The sequence below is a fragment of the Hylobates moloch genome, unplaced genomic scaffold, assembly GCF_009828535.3.
Source record: "Hylobates moloch isolate HMO894 unplaced genomic scaffold, HMol_V3 SCAFFOLD_17, whole genome shotgun sequence".
In the NCBI taxonomy this organism is placed as follows: domain Eukaryota; kingdom Metazoa; phylum Chordata; class Mammalia; order Primates; family Hylobatidae; genus Hylobates; species Hylobates moloch.
In genome coordinates this window covers 75,890,712-75,909,377 of record NW_026652292.1, presented here as the reverse complement: position 1 = coordinate 75,909,377, position 18,666 = coordinate 75,890,712, and the positions used below count along the sequence as shown (strand labels likewise).

Genomic DNA, 18,666 nt, shown 5'->3' with positions numbered 1-18,666 from the left:
TGAACGCCTGGCCTTAAGTGATCGGCTCATCTCAGCCTCCCAAAGTGCTGGGGTTACAGGCATGAGCCATGGCGCCTGGCCCTGTATTCAGCTTTTAACAAAATTTTATGCATTCTTGTCCAGGTTCTATTTCCTTTCTCTGTGAATATGGTAAAGGTAAGGGATCTAGCTCCACCACTGGAATAGGTAAGATGAGAAGGAACTCAGCACATAACCTTACAAAGGCCACAGATTAGCCAAGAATGAGCTGCACAACTCACATGGACAAATATTTAGAACTTTTCACATTACATCTGAATTATCAACTATCTAGCTCCAGTCAGGCAATGGGTAGGCTATTTTTTTTTTTAAAGCCTTTGAATAATCAAACTGGATGTGAGCTTACATGCCTAAACTTTGGGCACATTTTCCATATAAAAAATACTGTAGGCCAGGTGAGGTGGCTCACACCTGTAGTTCCAGCACTTTGGGAGTCTGAGGAGGGAGGATTGCTTGAGCTCAGGAGTTCAAGACCAGCCTAGGCAACATAGTGAGACCCTGTCTCTACAAAAAATAAAAATAAAAATTAGCTGGGTGTGGTGGTGCATGCTTGTGGTCCCAGTATTCGGAAGACTGAGGTGGGAGGATCGCCTGTGCCCAGGAGGTCAAGGCTGCAGTGAGCTGTGATCGCACCACTGCACTCCAGCATGAGCAACAAAGAACCCATCTCAAAAAAAAAGAAAAAAAAGATTTAAAAAACCAAAAACCAAAACACTGCAACAACACATCACAGTGACCTTTGCCTTTCTGCTTTCATGTCTGTGTTTTGCCCACAATGTAAGGCTCAGGCTCCTTCACAAAACACTAGAGTGAAAGCATATTTAGTTTCTGCATTGTCCTTATAACACACACTTTAGTCAGACATGCGGAATTTTGTGAATTAGAAGCTTCACTGCTGCATATGCTGGCTGCTTCCAACTGTTTGCTCCTCTAGCATAAAGTTTTTATCTTTTTTTGGTTTTGTTTTGTTTTTGAGACGGAGTCTCACTCTGTCGCCCAGGCTGGAAGGCAGTGGCATGATCTCGGCTCACTACAACCTCCGTCTGCCAGGTTCAAGTTAATTCTTGTGCCTCAGCTTCCTGAGTAGCTGGAACACACCACCATCCCCAGCTAATTTTTGTATTTTTAGTAGAGATGGAGTTTCGCCATGTTGGCCAGACTGGTCTCAAACTCCTGACGTCAAGTGATCCACCTGCCTCGGCCTCGGCGTGAGCCACCACACCTGGCCAAGTTTTCATCTTTCTTTACATTGTTTCTTCAAGATAAATTCTCAATAGTTGTATTACTGAACAAGATGGCACAACCACTTTTAGCATCCTTAATATGTAAAATGTTTAGTCATGACAGAGTTTCCACCAAGAAAGAGGAGTATGTGTGTCTCTCCTTCATCTTTCAAGTCGAGAGGAGCTTGGCTCCACCTGTGTCCTGTCACGAGGAGGGCACAGGGGAACGGCACCCACCTCCTGCACAGTAGGTCTAGTAGGGGACAGGCGGGTGGGCACCACACTGCTGTGGGCCTGCAGGCCCCTGAATACAGGCCTGAGGGCTGTCACCCACTGGACAAGAGGCATACCGGAGCTGCTCTCAATCAGCAAGGGAGGCTGCCCAGAGGGCACTGAAACCCCAACGAAGCCTCCCTATAGTAAGCTGCCACTAAACCCAGGGAGCCAGGAAAGACGGCAGCTGGACGGAAATGCATGGCTGTGTAGTGCAGGCCTGCATCTGGGAAAGTGCAGTGAAATGCTGGGGGAAGACAGGGAAGGCAGACTTGAGAACTACGAAGCCCAACACGCACGAGACAGCGAGAGCGCACGAGCCTGTGAGCAGTTTGAAACACCGAGAAGCTCAGCATGTGAAACCCTCTTAAAAGAGAACTGTCTATATATCCAAGAAAATGGAAACACACCCTCACACAAGCCTTTGTACACAGATGTTCATAGCTGATTTGCTTAGTGCAAGAAGTCGACTACAAAATACCCCATGTTGTATGAGTCCATGCATAGGAAGTGTCTAGGATGGGCAAGTCCACAGAGACAGAACCTAGATGAGTGGCAGCCAGGGGCCAGGGCTGGGAATGGGGTTGCTAATGTATAAGGCTTCCTTCTGGGGTGATGAAAATGTTCTAAAATTAGATTGTGTTAAGAGTTATACAACTGTGTGATCTACCAAAAACCACTAAATTGTTCACTTTAAATTGGTAACTTTTATGGTATAGGAATATCAAAGCTGTTAAAAAATTGACCCTGTCACATAACATTCCTCCTCTCTTCAGCTCTCCCCCATCCCCCAGAAGCTGACCTCATCGGGGTGGGAAACCAGGGTTAGTGAGGCAGGCAAAGGTCAGAACCCTAAGCGGGGCAGAGGGGACTGAAGGCCCCACCTCCTCCACTGCAGGGTCTGAGCAGCAGCAAGTCCTAGCTGGGGAAGGAGGACAAAATTTACCTTTAAATCAAATTCACAGTTGTGATAATTATTTAGAACTGACATTTTAAATTAGTGATTTGAGACTACATTACTGATGCTTTGAGATGAAGCTCTCGCTGTCACCCAGGCAGTGGTGCGATCTCAGCTCACTGCAGCCTCGGCCTCCTGGGCTCAAGAGATCCTCCAGCTTCAACCTCCCAAGTAGCTAAGATTACAGGCACACGCCACCACAGTAGGCTCCTACGTTAGTGATTTAAAGCGATGAAACTTCACTTTCTAAGAGTGATCAGAATGGTCATGGAGTTGCCTAAATCTGTATCCAGAAGATCTGTGTACAGTTTAAATGCAGGGACAAAAACCAAGTTTCCTCTGGTTATATGCAGAAGTCCTGCCGGTTTCGGATTCCACTTACAATTAGAATGTGCCCCTCTGAATGGTGCCCTGAATCCAGGCTCCCTACAGCTGGACTCTGCGCATTTCTTATTTGGTCTAAACAGTTCATAAAAGTTGCTGTCACGCATAGTTTTGCCCATGATTCAATAAGCATCTCAATTACTTGTCATGGGTACACACGCTCCCTCTTTAGAGGCCATGTGTATAGGAATACTGGCTCCAATGCTGTGATCACAGGTCATGAGCTACCTGACCCTGAGCCTCTGTGTCCTCATCGGAGCAGTCAGGTGCCCTGAAACCGAGGGCTGCCAGCTTTCCACTCTCAAACGAAGCATCAAGTGCCCACGAGAATAACATCTGCTCTGTAAGTTTGTGATCTATAGAAGCCGACCCTCTGACCCCAGCATGTGCTCCTAATGCTCTGGCGGGACCTCCGCTCTCCTTCATGTGCGGCCACACGTCCTGCTGTCCCCTACTTTCCCAGCCACCCTCCCTCTTCCCATCTGGACCAAGAGCCCTCAGCACCTGGGACTCTGTCTTAGTCATCTTTGTATTGGGAGCGTTTAGGATAGTTCCTAATACCTCAAAGACAAGCAGCAAATGCCTGACACACAAACGCAGGAATGAACGAGAGATCATGTGAGGCAGTAAAAAAACAGGAGAAAACAAAGGGCTCATCCCAGACACGCAATCAGCTAATGAGGGCTGGGGGACAAAGCCCTTCCCACACACAGATGACTAGGGGACAGCCAGAAACCCAAACTCACCGCAGGCAGAGCAGCTGTAAGGCCGCTCCCCCGTGTGCCGAATTCTGTGCTTTACTAACTTCCTTTGCATATTAAAAGACTTTCCACACTCATCACAGGTGAAGACTTTATCAGCCGTGTGTGTCTTTTTGTGCTCCTTCAAATTACTGAAGTTACTAAACCCTAGAGAGACCATAACAGGTGTTAAGCTGAAGGACAGAGAACATTTTAATCAGAAATCTTCAAGAAGAATAGGAAAACACTCAGCTGTACCTCGACCACAGATGTCACACAAGTGTGGTTTTTCTCCTGAGTGAATAATAATGTGACGCTGGACGTCGCCAGAGGCTGCAAACCTAGAATGTAATTTGAAAATTCAATTAAGAGCCTTTCCACATTACTGTGGGTCTTTATAACTGCAACTCGCTGAGGGAGGAGATACCTGCTCCTGACACTGCTGCAGAAAGGAACGTGAACTGGACTGGTTTCATCTGAAACGTGCATGGAAAAAATCCTTTTCTATTTTTTTAAGGAAAGCAGAACATGATGCAAGTGTCTTGTTTTTAAAGCATTTTTTTCTACCTGATTTCATCACACTTTCTTCCTCAGTTTTACAGAGCACAAGATCAGATACTGTACGGTTCAGCATCACTACCTTAGGGGCCATAAAGAGAGTGAAAAAGGAGTCTCCCCAGTTCACAGCCAAATGCCCCTTCCACCCTTGCAGTCCTGCCAAGGTTCCTGGGGTCTCATGGGAGAGACCCTAGCTGGGTGGTGCCAACCCAAGGAGGATGACCTTGAGAGAGCCCACAGTGAGTTCTGCCCTGGTCTAGCCAGGTGCGACTCCCGCTCTTTTCACTATAAAGTAAAATGCAAACAGGAGCTCAGAGTCTCAGGGACCAAGAGGTATGGCTGTCACCCTCCACTGTGAATATCCCCAGAGAATAAGCTCTCCTCTTTCTGAGGCACAAGAGACTTATATCTATCAGTCCTAACATTGAGAATAAGGGAACAAAGGAAGGAAGGGAACCAGCATTCACTGAGCAGATGCTGTGTGCAGGTGATCGGCTACATGTTTAACAACCATTATCCCATCTAGTCATTCCACAACACTGCCAGGCAGGCATTTTCACCCCCACTTTCCAGATGGGAAAACCAAGTTTAGAGGTGGTTACTAACTTGCCTTAGGCAGTAATTCCAACCCAGGCCCTCAGACGTGGAAATCTATGTTCTTTCCTTTCCACTACGCTTGATAGCAGAGTATGTTATATTCTGAGGAAGACGCTGCATATAGATCTGGTTTCAAACACATGCCTTGGCTGGGCACAGTGGCTCATGTCTGTAGTCTTAGCACTTTGGGAGGCAGAGGCGGGTGGATCACCTGAGGTCAGGAGTTCGAGACGGGCCTGGCCAGCATGGCGAAACCCCGTGTCTACTAAAAATACAAAAATTAGCCGGGTATGGTGGCACGTGCCTACAATCCCAGCTACTTGAGAGGCAGAGGCAGGAGAATCACTTGAAGCCAGGGGGTGGAGGTTGCAGTGAGCCAAGACTGAGCCACTTCACTACAGCCTGGGCAAAAGAGCAAAAACTCTGTCTCAAAAAAATAAATAAAAAATAAACACATGCCTCACTTTGAAATGGAATTCAGAAGGTTCAGATTTCAAACACCACGCAAAACAAGACATGCAGGGGCCAACAGTGAAGTGATGCCATCAGAGGCAGCAAGAGGTCTATGCTCCCAGGCATCTGGAAGGAGCAGCAGATGATACTGGGCCCTGAACTTGGCTTTCAGCATTCAGGTAGCTACAGCAGAAAGGGAGATGCGCTGCCCGCCGCAGCTTTCGTTTGTTTTCTACCATTGGCAGAGAAATGGTTTTCCTGAAACTGAATCGAGAGTCGCTTCCTCCTCGGCTTTCCCCAGCATGTGCTGAGACTGAATATGAGGACACTGACTTCTAACCGACCCCATGACTATCTCTTGTCTCAAGAAGCTTCGGTATGAATCTGTGACAGGGAGAGACTCTGTACTGTTTATTTTTATGGACCCATACAGCCCCTGGCATACAGCAGGTGTCTAAAAAATGTTGAATCAATGAATGATTAAATAAATGAATATAAGAGCTATGTAACCAAGGTGCGTACAGAGCTTCGTGACTGGTATAGTCCTGGCTGATGCCTGTTGTTCTGGCACAACCACCAGATGATGGAGTACGTGGCCTGATGGATGTACAGTCCAAGGACAGGAAGGAGGGTTGAGGGTGCCAGCCTGCACACACAGCAGGGGAAGAGCTCCTCATTTATACCACGCTGCAGAGGAATCGAACTGCCACACACTTTATTCCACCTCAAGAGTCAGATTCTCTTTTGCCAGGTCAAAATCCTACCTAGCCATCAAGACTTAGTTTCCTCCTCCCTGGGGCAGAGCTCTCACAGGCTGTTACAGACCCACGGCTTGTGGCACCTTCCACCACCTCCTTCTCTCCTGAAATCTAGTCACTCGGCTGGCAAGTCCCATTTCCCCTACTAGACAGTCACCTCCTTGGGGGCATTAATCTATTATATTTTCAGAGACAGTTTTAGATGAATGAAAATATTAGTATAAAATAATTTCGTCGCATTTAAAACCCCATTTCCTTTTTGGGACTCCTGTCCCAGATTTTCTTTCTTTGAATTAACTTTTCTTTTTATTATTCTCTCGTGTGTCACATGCAAAGCCAGAAGGTTTGCATTTACCTGTGTTCTGCAGGGGCAGGGTGAGCCCACATGTGGCTCATCTGCGAGCCACCACTTCAGAGGACACTGACTGCCAAAGACACTGAGACTAGACATGCTCCCTTCCACACGGAAGAACACGCCCAGCACTGACCTCTTTCCACAGATCTCGCAGATGTATGGTTTTTCACCAGAATGCCGTCGTAAGTGAGTCTGCAAGTTACCTGCCTGCAAAAAGAGGAAAAGAAAAACACACCAATAATGAAAGTTTTTGGTTTTTTAAATTATATAAATTCAAAAGGAAAACTGACACATTTCGCCAGGTTCCAATTCAAATTCCAGATGAAGATGAGCTTCACACAACTCAAAAGAAGCCATGGGCAAGAGCATGAAGAGCAGCCAGAGTGGCTGGCCACCTGCTGCACACGGGATGTGTCTCCACCCCGTCCTCCATGTGAGCCCTTGGCCGTGTCCTAGCTCAGGCACGCACTATGCAGCGCTTCCCTCTTAAACAGCACCCTGTGGAGGCTGCTTTGGTGGTCGCCAAGCCTGGACTTTAAACAGGCCTTGACGTATTTTATTTGGGCCATGTATTTAAAACATCATTTAAAACAAACAAAAGCACCATATGTCCTTATTTCAGTATTGTTTCTTTCTAAAAAACATACTTCTGTTCATAAAGAAGGGAAGACATTTCCAAAAAGTACTTCCTCTGGCAAGTACACTTGGTTCTTTCTGACAGGTTTCTTAATTTTACCTTTGTGCAAAAGGGCAAATCAGGAGAATCACAGCAACCTCTCAGGTGCAGGGCCATTGTGTTCCTAATTTCTGAAACTAGCAAGGCTTTGCGAAGAATAACACTGAAACGGAGATCATCAGATGGATTTCTATGTACTAATCAACAGGAAATCAATATTAAATTACCTAAAGTACAGCAAAATTAAAACTGCAAATGCCTCAGATATTTAAAAAGCTAATTGCTAATGTTTCAGATTAGGTTTGGAAAATCTTCCATTGCTGTAATTAAGTTAATAGTCTCAACCTGTTATTTTCCCCATTTTAATTTTGTACAGTGTTCTGTTGCAAAAAAAAGAAAAAGAAAAAAAAGGAAAACCTACTGAAATGAGGTAATATACCCAGTGGTAAAAATGAGCAGCTGTCATACACAAGATAAGCAAAAAACAAGAATGAATACTAGCCAACTAACACACAGGGCTTTTTTTAATTTGCAAATTGTATTTTAAATAAAATGCAAAGATTAAGATTTATGGTTAAGATTTGAAGATGAGTTTGATATCGACTTGTGAATGAAAACTAGGATTCACAAGTATTAAAAAATGCCATCTGTGGACTATATAACGTGAAAGATTCATCATGTCTATCAAATTCTGGGAAACAGAGTTAGACATTACATTTAAGAATATGATAAATGTGGCTTCGAAAAAACTCAGGTTTATTTTCAATAACCAAAGAGAAAGAGTTTGACAAAACTTTGGAAAATGTCCAGCTTTTAATAGAATACTACTAATAATAAAACAAATATCAACAGCAATATACATTTGCTGAACTTCAAATTAGGCCTTCACATGCATTATCAAATTACCATCTATTTTCTTGAGATAATAGTACAACTAACACTGTATTCAGATAAACTGTACAATTACCACTGTATTCAGATAAATAAAGTAGTTGTCTCAGTTACATGGTGGGGCCAGAAATTAATACTGGTTGGTAGGAATCTAAACTCCTCTGCTTGTGGGGAAACCTTGAGGAAGCACGAGTTTCTATGAATGAAATAGTGTGTTTTGAATATTCAATATGACAGTAACTTTGCCACTCAGGAAACACATACTGGAGAGTTAAAAATAATACACCAGTGTTTTAAATTAGTCACTTGCAAATTTCAGAAAAGCTGATCAGTTACATAATAATCGGAATAGCACCATCTGCTGAACTGTTAAATTAGAGCCCTCTTTCTTCGGTTATTTTGTAAACTATGTATTCTGAATGAAATGCATTCTGGGTTAATTCTTAGCAATGTTGCATTTTTCCTTTTTAAAAATGGCTTAACAATTGTTTTCAAAAGAAATATAATCAAATGATCTTCCATTTAATATTTTAAGTGGTAGAAAAATCTTTAAAGTGTTCTTTACCTATTTTGTACTAGAAATAGATAATGAAAATAATCTTTCTCCCTGATACAGGAATGCATATTTCTGATAAATAATATAAAAGCAGATTAAATAAAACTAATGGAATGGGCCATGCAAAAAATCCAATAGTATATTCAGATAATTTATTCCAGGTTACATAGCAAACTCAGGCCCAGATTATTAGAGCTTTAGTCAATATTTTTATTTTTGGTAAACTTTTGATATATTCTAGTACTAAGGATATCTTAGGTGCACAGACTGTGTCTTAGAAATCACCTATAGTTGTGTCCATAAAAATTCTAGCAAGTAGGCCGGGGGCAGTGGCTCATGCCCGGAATCCCAGCACTTTGGGAGGCTGAGGCCGGTGGATCACGAGGTCAGGAGATCGAGACCATCCGACTAACACGGTGAAACCCCGTCTCTACTAAAAATACAAAAAAAAAAAAAAAAAAATTAGCCAGGCGTGGTGTCGGGCGCCTGTAGTCCCAGCTACTCAGGAGGCTGAGGCAGGAGAATGGCATGAACCCAAGAGGCAGAGCTTGCAGTGAGCCGAGATCATGCCACTGCACTCCAGCCTGGGCAACAGAGCAAGACTCCATCTCAAAAAAAAAAAATTCTAGCAAGTGGTAATAATAGCTCTCGTTTATTAAGAACTTACTATGAATGAAGCTCTTTACTAAACCGTTGCGAAGAGTATTTAATTTAGTCATCACAATGTCTTGTAAAGCAGTATTATCCATGTTTTACAGAGAAGTCAACAGAGGCTCTGAGAGGTAAGTAACCAGCCTTGGGTCATAAAATGGGGACTGAATTCACTAATTCAGGTTTGCCTAGTGACTCCAAAGTTTGGACTGTTAAACCTATGTTAAAGATATTAGCAGTAAAAGAACTTTGATCCTTTCTAATAACATTTTAACTTCAGATGGAGTTAGAATTTTTAACAGAAAAACTATGCTGTAGAGAAGAATTAACATCTGCCTTGAGCAATTTTTATAATAAACTCCTTCTGACAGGTACTTGAACCTCAGTATTTAAACATGAACAAACCCAGCATCTATTCCCTATCATAAGCACTCTTCATGGCAGTTGAGTGTTTCTATCAAAAAAAGTCAGGAATCGTAATCATTTAGAGATAAAAGAGATCCCAGATCTTAAAAGTCAGCTAGCTCAGGAGTTTCAAGACTTTAGGATTTCACACAGCAATAAAATTAAAAAGAAAAAAATGTAAGGTTTAACATAGAGATATCACTTAAACAATGACCACTATTTTGATAAAAGGACATTTAACGGTAAAGGTGTGGGAAATATAACCTCAGAGATGAAAATGTAATAGCTTGGGCAAAGCTCATTAAGTGTCCTTATTGTTGTGTTTCCACCATGGATGGCTGACACTGTCGCCTCTGGCATGAGTCCACATCAGCACCCTGGAAATGGCTCCTACAGGGTAATCCTGCAGAAGGCACTAGCACCCCCGGATTCGGGCAGACAGCTGGCCAGACAGCGCTGCTGGGAGAGTACTGCCTCTCAAAACCCGTCTCTCTGTACCAGCTGCCCAGTGTTTCTGTTTCTGCCTACTTGGAGGAACAAAAGCAATCCTACTCCTCTCCCAAAGACAGGTAATTATGCCACATTTTCTTTCCCGTTTCTCAAATGACAAGCGCTCAAAACTTGTCACTCTTTTGGTTCTCTCCAGTGCCCTCCAAACAGTCCCTGTTCTACGCCACAGAGGAAACACTTCCCTCTGAGTGTGACTCAGTCATACTCTAAAGTATGACATGACTCTTCCTTTAAAGTATGACACGACTCTTCCTTGCAGAGATCTGGACATATACAGTGTCCAGTCACACGCACAGATGCAGCTTCTGTGGTCACTCTAAGATGATGCTAACTTCCTTATGCTGGCATGCCATACTCATAATGCAGGCTGTGGTTAACTATTTTAAAAAGACTAACCTACTAAATACTGAATTCTCAGTAAGCAGGATGAGAGATTCTTATTTGTAAATGTTTTTATACAACAGCATTCCAATTCCATGTAACCACAAACATTTATTCTAGTTCATTACAAGAAAATAACGTTAGGCATACGGTGGAGGATGGGCCAGTGGGCATTCTTTACCACGCATCCCTATGCAGACAATCTGACTGCTTTCTTGCCCCAGCATGCCAGGGATGCCAGGCTGGCCCAGTGCCTGCTTGTCTGCAGGGCTCACCTAAGCAATCTCTCAAGCATTTCATGGCCTCGTGCTGTCCCAAACACACCTTTCAGGTAGAAGGGACTACTGTCTTTTCTTTGCCCACACTGTTCCCGTGGATATCTGTCAGCAGTTCCAACATTTCACTGTACTCGATCATTTACACGTTTGTTGCTTCCTCTAAACAATAAGCTCCTGGAGGCCATGGCCATTTCTGTCCCCACTCCCAGCACACAGCAGAGCTCATGGACAGCACATGGACACTGTAGGCTTGCAACAAACATTAAAACAGTTCCTTGTTCACCAAAATTCATACTTTACTATGAAAATAAAGCAGCAATCCACATCTGAAAACTATCACTACGTATGACTCTACAGTCATAGAAACCTAACAAAAGTACACAGAAGAATACAGAAGGGAACGGTTTCTGGATCGGGCAGGGCTACCCTTGGTAGGATTTAAGAGAGCAAGTGCAGGTCATGGGCTACAGTGGTGGTTCTCAACCTTGACTGCACACCAAAATTGCTGAATTTTTAAAAATACTGATACCTGGCTGGGCGCAGTGGCTCAAGGCTCTAATCCCAGCACTTTGGGAGGCTGAGGTGGGTGGATCACGAAGTCTGGAGTTTGAGACCATCCTGGTCAACATGGTGAAACCCCGTCTCTACTAAAAATATAAAAAATGAGCCAGGCGTGGTGGCATGCACCTGTAGTCCCAGCTACTTGGGAGGCTGAGGCAAGACAATCATTTGAACCTGGGAGGCAGAGGTTGCAGTGAGCCCAGATTGCGCCACTGTACTCCAGCTTGGATGACAGAGCGAGACTCCACAAAAAAAAAAAAAAAAAAAAACAGCAATACCTGAGCCCCACTCCAAATCACAGAATCAGAATCTCTGATGTGGGCACCAGGGATCTGTGCCAGGAGAGAGGAGTGGAGGTGGACTGTAGCCTGACTGTCTGGTTTTAATTCATAATGTCAGCTATGGAGAGTCAGAGAAGGCATGAGAAGGATGGAACTTCTACTCTAATCATAATTTAAATGTATAAAGGGCTTTCAGCTCTAGTTTTTCATTTCATTTTCCCACTAGTTCCATGAAGTAGTATTATCCATATTTTAAGAATTAGAAAAAGGAGGCCCAGAGAAGTCGTAATTGCTAATTATTCATGGTCATTAGTCCGAGTCTCATGCTTTTCCCATCAAATCACAGCTGCTGAGATGAAAATGGTGGGGAAGGGGATGTGCCTCAGAAAGACCGGCATCTGGGGGTCATGAAGATGGACAGGACAGGAGAAAGTGGATGGCAACAAGGTAGGGAATGCTGGCGTTTCTTGAGCGCTTACTATGTGCCAGGCCCTGCTCTAAGGACTTTCCATTATTACGTCATTTACTCCTCACACTCTATGGGGTTAACTAATCTTGTTATCCGTGTTTCACAGATAAGGAAACTGAAGGGGCAAAAGGTGAGCTTGCCCAAAGTCACAGGGTAGTGAAGCCCTGACAGAGGCAGAGCTCAGTTCTAGACTGTCCAGCCCCAGAGGCCAAGCTCTGAACCCCAGGCCAGGCTGGCAGGAACAAGCAGGGGCTCATCAAGAATGGCGGCTGGAGGGACAAGCACTCAGCTCAGCTTATCAAATCCTTCCTGAACACCTGCTGGCTGCCGGGCGTTCTCCTGGATGGGAGAGAAGACATGGCCCCAGGCCCAGAGAAACTAACCGCCCATGAAGACGTGACCCAACTGAGTACGCGATGGGAGACTGCAAGGACTTGGTGAATCCCAGCAGGCAGGGAGTCAGAGAGTAGGAGGGTGAAGAGTCATTAAGATGGCGGGTTTGGGTGTGTGAGAAAATGGAACTGACACCCTCAACAGATGAAGAGAAACTGGAAGAGTCTGCTCTAGGGGGAATGCGAGCAAACACGGTGCTTGCCATTTCCAAGCTCTGCGGGGCCTGCCTCCCAGCTCCAGAGGCACGCACTGCTGCCACGGGATCTACCATGCTGTGTGTGAGACAGTCGTGCCAGTGACTGTGCCCTGAAGAGCTGCGCCCTCACGCCCTGCAGCAGCTTCCGTATGATCTACCTCTGGAAGCCCAGGGCACTGCACATGGCGGTGAATAGTTACCTTCTGTTTCAGAGAGAGTAGGTTCCCACGAGCCATTTTCTAGAAAACATTAGGTCTCTAGGTTTCTTTGTGTCCCACGCCCAGCACAGCCCCTGGCCCATGGGAGGGTAAAACAAATGTTTCCTTAAGGACTGAATGACTATGTGTCCAAATGACCTTAATGGAGGTCAGCTGAAGGTAGTGGTCAAAACAGGGAACAAAACTTGTTTCATCTTTTTTCCAGCATCCTACAATCTACAGTCCCAACAAGAATAAGGAGACTACTTGTCTTCAGCCTATCCCAGCACAATGTGCAGCCTCCAGGTACACCAAGCTCAAGGTGGTTTACTGTGAACTTCATTCACGAAATGGAAGACATATGCTAAGTTTGGATTCATCCTTAGCAAGGGGAAAAAAGTATTCTAAGAATTCACACATGAAAATGCTATTTTTCTTTCAAAGAACTAGAAATCTGTTTTCTTGAAAAGGATTTCGCCTGATTTATTCTGAAGTCTTTAAGTTACAGATATCATTAGAGGCTTCTCTCACAAGTACAAAAGTATGTCTTATTTCCAATAAAAAAAACACTGTGTTGCAGGTTTCCAATTATTAACAATAAATAAGAGTATTCCCACCTGAGAGAAATGTTTCCCACAAATGTTACATTCAAAAGGTTTCTCACCTAAAACAAAACAAAACAACAACTTGTAAAATCATTACTGGTATTTGTTCAATGATTTTTTGTTTAAATGACTTCCTATGTACTTTCAAAATGGCATTACATTCTACATCCTAACAGTATGAAAATAGGGAGTGTCTACTTCCTTATACTTCTCTCTTGCCTTTATTTCTACACAGAGATGATAAAAGTTAATATTTTCCTCTAAAAAATTAAACTGTTCTCCAACAAAATCTATGTTAAAATCAATGTTTTATTTGCATCCAGAGCAGACCCACATTCTGGAAGTGGTCTTTTCCTGTGATTGAGTTTTCCTGCTGAACAGTACGATCCTGCTCACCTATTCTTCAGCCTGATGCCACCCAACCACCAATCCTAGCAGAAACAGGGTCACTTGTTCACACCACAAAAGGTATCAGCACAGAGAGCCCCAAACACAGTAGGACCTCCTGAAGCATGAGTGTGAAAGGGAAAGAGCCCCTCGGCACAGTCTTCCTGCCTTGGTTGCTCACGGGAGAAAGTAAGATTTCATTTCAGGAGATGTGCTCCTCTGCGGACTTCTTTATCACCTCTAATTTCAATAACTAAGTAACTGCACTTGGGGATAGAACAGATTGTAAGGATGGTACTCTACTACAAAAAAACCACAGCTGTTCTGAAATGTGGCCTATAGAACATGATCTGAATTTAAAAGCACACTCCATGGTACTGCCTTTAATCTACATAACACTAATGAATAGACTTTGAACACTAAGAACCTCTCATTTTCTCCATTTCCCTGAAATCAAACGGTTTCATTAAGATCTTCTTTAAAAAGTAACAATAATGTTTTCCCTTCCTACTATATTGTTGGGGTTTGCTACCTTGAAGAAAGCAGCTTACTAGCTTTCTGGGCTCATTCTAGGATATTTTTATTTTATTTTATCCTGAAAATGTCTAATGGCTTTCTTGACCCTGAATAATTATATTTATATTAATTAATAATAAATTAATAATTACATTAATTCTTTATTGCAATAAATGAAACTGCATTTATGTCTGAAATTATTGGGGGTGACAGATAATAAGTTAAAGCCCCCATAAGAAATATAAGAATTTGAAAAGAGAGAGAGGTCACCAGTTACTAAGACTAATAAATGACCAAGGTTAACAATCCTACTCCAGTAGGCCTCAGGACCCCTTCACACTCTTAAAATTGAGGTCCTAAAGAGCTTTTGTTAATATAGGCTATAGCTATTGATATCTACCATATCAGAAACGAAAACAGAGTGATCTTTAGAACAGGTAAATACACACTTCACAGGCCACCAGGGTGAGGACTTCATCAGGCATCATGTAGCTTTGGGCAGACTAACTGTGCACTCATGAGAGGAAGATAAAACAAGTAACATCTTAGACGATTTTGAAAATAGTGTTGGCCTCACAGACCCCCAAAAAGGGTTCCCCAGACCATACTTTGAGAATTGCTGCCCTTCTCGGTAGAATATTTATGTGCCAGTAAGCACCTTTGCCGTGACTGTATCTGTCATTCAAAGAGGTTCTCCCAGAATAAACAATTTTTGATTCCTTTAAAAGCTAAGCAGGTAAGTTTCACAAATAAAAAATTACAGCCATCAGGCCAAGCGTTGTGGCTCACGCCTGTAATCCCAGCACTTTGGGAGGTCAAGGTGGGCAGATCACTTGAGGTTAGGAGTTCGAGAGCAGCCTGACCAACATGGTAAAACCCTGTCTCTACTAAAAATACAAAAAATAGGTGGCGCATGCCTGTAGTCCCAGCTACTCGGGAGGCTGAGGCAGGAGAATCACTTGAACCCAGGAGGCAGAGGTTGCAGTCAGCCGAGATCATGCCACTGCACTCCAACCTGGGCAACAGAGCAAAACTCCGTCTCAAAAAAAAAAAAAAAAATTGCAGTAATCATTAGGCTGTAGGAGATTTAGGCAAACAGAATGATCTAAAGTTTTGTCAGGGCAAAATTAAGTCTGTGATATTGCCTTCACGTGGAATAATTTTGAACTACTAGTGATAATAACAGTACTTTATATTCAAATGCACTAAAATGTATAAAGGGCTTTCACAATTATCAAAGAAATCTCCCAATAATACAAGGTAGTAAAATGCAAACTGGGAATCCATAGTGATAACAGAAGGTCACATCAACAAACACAATTATACAAACACCTTAAAAGCAGCTGTTGTGGAAGTGTCCTGTTGCATGTTACTTCTCATGCCTACAAGGTAATTGTTGTTCATCTGTAATACGCTATTAAACTCATGTTTAATTATAGGAAGAAAAGTAATATATATGTATTGTATAACACAATGTGTGTGTGTGTGTGTGTGTGTGTGTGTGTATAGAGAGAGAGAGAGAGAGAGAGAGAAAATACCTTAAAAAATCTTTTGGGAAAGAGAAAGAGGCGTAAATTAAGATAACAAAACTTTGAAAATTCAATGTTTAAATTGAAAGAATTTTCTTTTGAGAATATCAAATGGTTAAAGCTGATTCTTATTAAAAAGTTTACTTCCTGATTCCCAAATTAGAATTTTAAAAATTAGATACTCAAATTCCTTCCAAGAGAACTTGTAGAATTATTCAAACTAAATTATTAGTCTAAATTAACCTATATGATGCTTTCAAAAAATAAGCTTAATCTAATTCTAAAAAGACAACTAAATATAGCTTATCCATTTTAGAATTAATTTGAAATTCTGAGTGCACCAAAATTACTATACTTCTTTAGAGACGGATGGCTTGTCATATAAAAATAAAGTTGAAATAAAAATTGAAAGTATGCACCTTTTTAAAGTGGCTTTATAAAACCATTTACAAAACTTTAAGTCAGATGCATCAACAAAAATATACAATAAAAAGTAGCTAATCCCCCTTATTTTGTTTAAAATCATCAATGACATCAAACAATAGCAAAACTTCTTACAAAAACAAGAAGTGCCAGTGGTGTCTGAGCATCTGCATTACGTCCTTCCCTTCTGCCTGTGGGTACCGAATCAGTTACCTGTATGAGACCGTTTGTGAAGCTCCAAGTTGCTTGGGTGTTTAAAAGGTTTCCCACATAATTCACACGCGTATTGTCTCTGGGACTGAAGTGTCTGGGACTGGTCTTCCAGGGCAGCTGGGTCTTCAGGCCTCTCCATCTCACTAATGCAATTAAAATTCTCACAACTGACGACTTCTTCGCTTTCTTTTTCTTCAGCACTTTGGCTGCTAGCTTTCTCTAGGGTATTTTCACTAGAAGATTCTATCCTCTTTGTCAAACCATCATCCGACTTGGGTTCAGATATTTGCTCTGCAGATTTCTGTGACTTCAGGAAATTGAGTTTCTTCAGATGAATGGCCTTTTTGAGCCTCATCTGCTTGGCAGGTTGTTGGCATGTGGCGTCTGACTCAGGGTGTGGGGCAGAGTCATTCACAGGCTGGGCCAGGAAGTTGGAAGGTAAGTGCTCGGGAGACTCCAGGATGCATTCGGAATGACTGACAGCACAAGGCTGGCTCTCTACCGTGGTAAGGTCTGTAGAGGTGCTGAAAGTAAAAGGCTGCTCAACGACTCTCTCCTGACTGGGACCAGCTGCGTGTTTATGGTACTGCTTACTGTAAAAGTTTCTGAGTTTGTAATAGTAATTTGGCTGTTTGAAAGGCAGTTCTGTGCAGCTGCCGTCTGAAGTATCAGGGGCTTGTTTTGAGATTTCACCTGCGGAGTGATGCCGATTAACTGATGGCGAAGCACGTGGATGTGATTCATCCATCGTTTTATTCTGCTGTGCATCTGCTGAACATTCCTGCAGTAAATGAGGGGGGTAGTTGTTTTCACTGATAACACAAGTAGCATCTGGGGTCAGGGTGCTTTGCAGAGACAATGCACTATTACAAGGCATGCCAGGTGGCTGTACTGCAGTGGCTGATTTTAAAAATGTGTGACACAGACTCAGAACATTTTGAACTTGCAAACACTGTGCTGTGTCCAGCATTACTTGTATATTGTCCTGGTTAAGATCTAGATGAGAAGTGTACATGAAGTCCAGGATCTGCCCTATGCCACTGACATTTTTAACATCCAAGTGAAAAACATCATTCTTCTGACTTGAAGAATTCTGAAAGAGGCTCCTGGTAAAATAAAGAGTATCTGTTTACAGTGTCAAAAATCCACACTGTCTTTTTCTTATAACATTCATATATTAATATTAAAAAATACTATCCTTCTGTGAATGTGAAGACTTATAAGTATGTTTTAATCCTTTAAAACAATCTGGCAAACCATCCAACTAAATAATTCAGATGAATTAAAGTAGTGGATTGGGTATGCAGACTTCAAAATATATCTCAAAGTAAATTTTTGAAATATACTCAAATTTACACATTAAAAAATTACATACAGTAATATGACTGGTAAACCACAAATCAAGAAGATTCTAAGATAATTCCCAATATGATCTAAGAAATAAAAGATTGCTCTAAATATTTTTTCAAAAGGTAATTATCCATATATATTAAATACATACTAATAGAGTATACAAAATTAAAGAATATACACTTTTCAATATTTCATATTTAGTCTCACAAGTATTATATTTTAGGCCATAACCATATACACAAATATTTCCACATCTAAGTGCCTGGAAAACTTAAAATAAAAATAGCTAGAATAAACCAACCCTCCACACCATTCCTTTGTAACCAGTAATTTATTTGGCTGTTAGGTTTTTCAGCCACCCAGCAGTTCAAAAACCAACAGTGAGAAAAACCCTGAGAGTTAGTGAAGACCAAAAGGCACTCTAAAGCCCAGGCACTTTATTCTGGGTACAAGCCAAGGTCACAGGTGAACAAATTTCTATTATGTATGAAATAATAAGCTCAGGTAGGTAAGGTGAAGACATTTTGTCAAATGCAGTCACCTATTTCCCCCAAACAGCCTTCAGTTCTGTTTTTAAGTGCAAATCAGCCTGTGTATCACAGTATCAAAATTTAATTGTCCTGGGAAGACAGAAAAAAGCAGGTGATAGCAAACCCAAGAGTTTGCGACCATTTTTCACAGGAACAACACCTGCTACCTACCTTAAGAAGCTGATTCATTACAATGTGTAATGTGGCCTATACAATAACTGAGACTCAATTTGATGATTCAGGATTATCAAAGAAAGAGCAAATCATGTCCCACGTTGTCTACTAAAGCAGTAAAATGGTATGCATTTTGGAAACAAAAAGTACTTT

The 18,666-nt window shown here is 42.3% G+C and overlaps 1 protein-coding gene across 3 annotated transcripts in view; it reads right to left on the bottom strand.

Moving 5' to 3' along the window:
* ZBTB49 (zinc finger and BTB domain containing 49) overlaps positions 1 to 18,666 on the bottom strand; it is a 31,426-nt gene that overhangs the window by 2,132 nt on the left and 10,628 nt on the right. The window contains exons 3-7 of one of the 3 annotated variants that reach the window (XM_032135743.2): positions 16,457 to 17,562; positions 13,401 to 13,447; positions 6,472 to 6,545; positions 3,876 to 3,958; positions 3,624 to 3,785 (exon numbers count right to left, since the gene is read on the bottom strand). In XM_032135743.2, the coding sequence (XP_031991634.1) occupies positions 3,624 to 3,785; positions 3,876 to 3,958; positions 6,472 to 6,545; positions 13,401 to 13,447; positions 16,457 to 17,562 (1,472 nt within the window). Of the gene's footprint in view, positions 1 to 3,623; positions 3,786 to 3,875; positions 3,959 to 6,471; positions 6,546 to 13,400; positions 13,448 to 16,456; positions 17,582 to 18,666 lie in introns of all 3 variants that reach the window. The other 2 variants (XM_058430213.1, XM_058430214.1) reach the window with 2 other exon arrangements.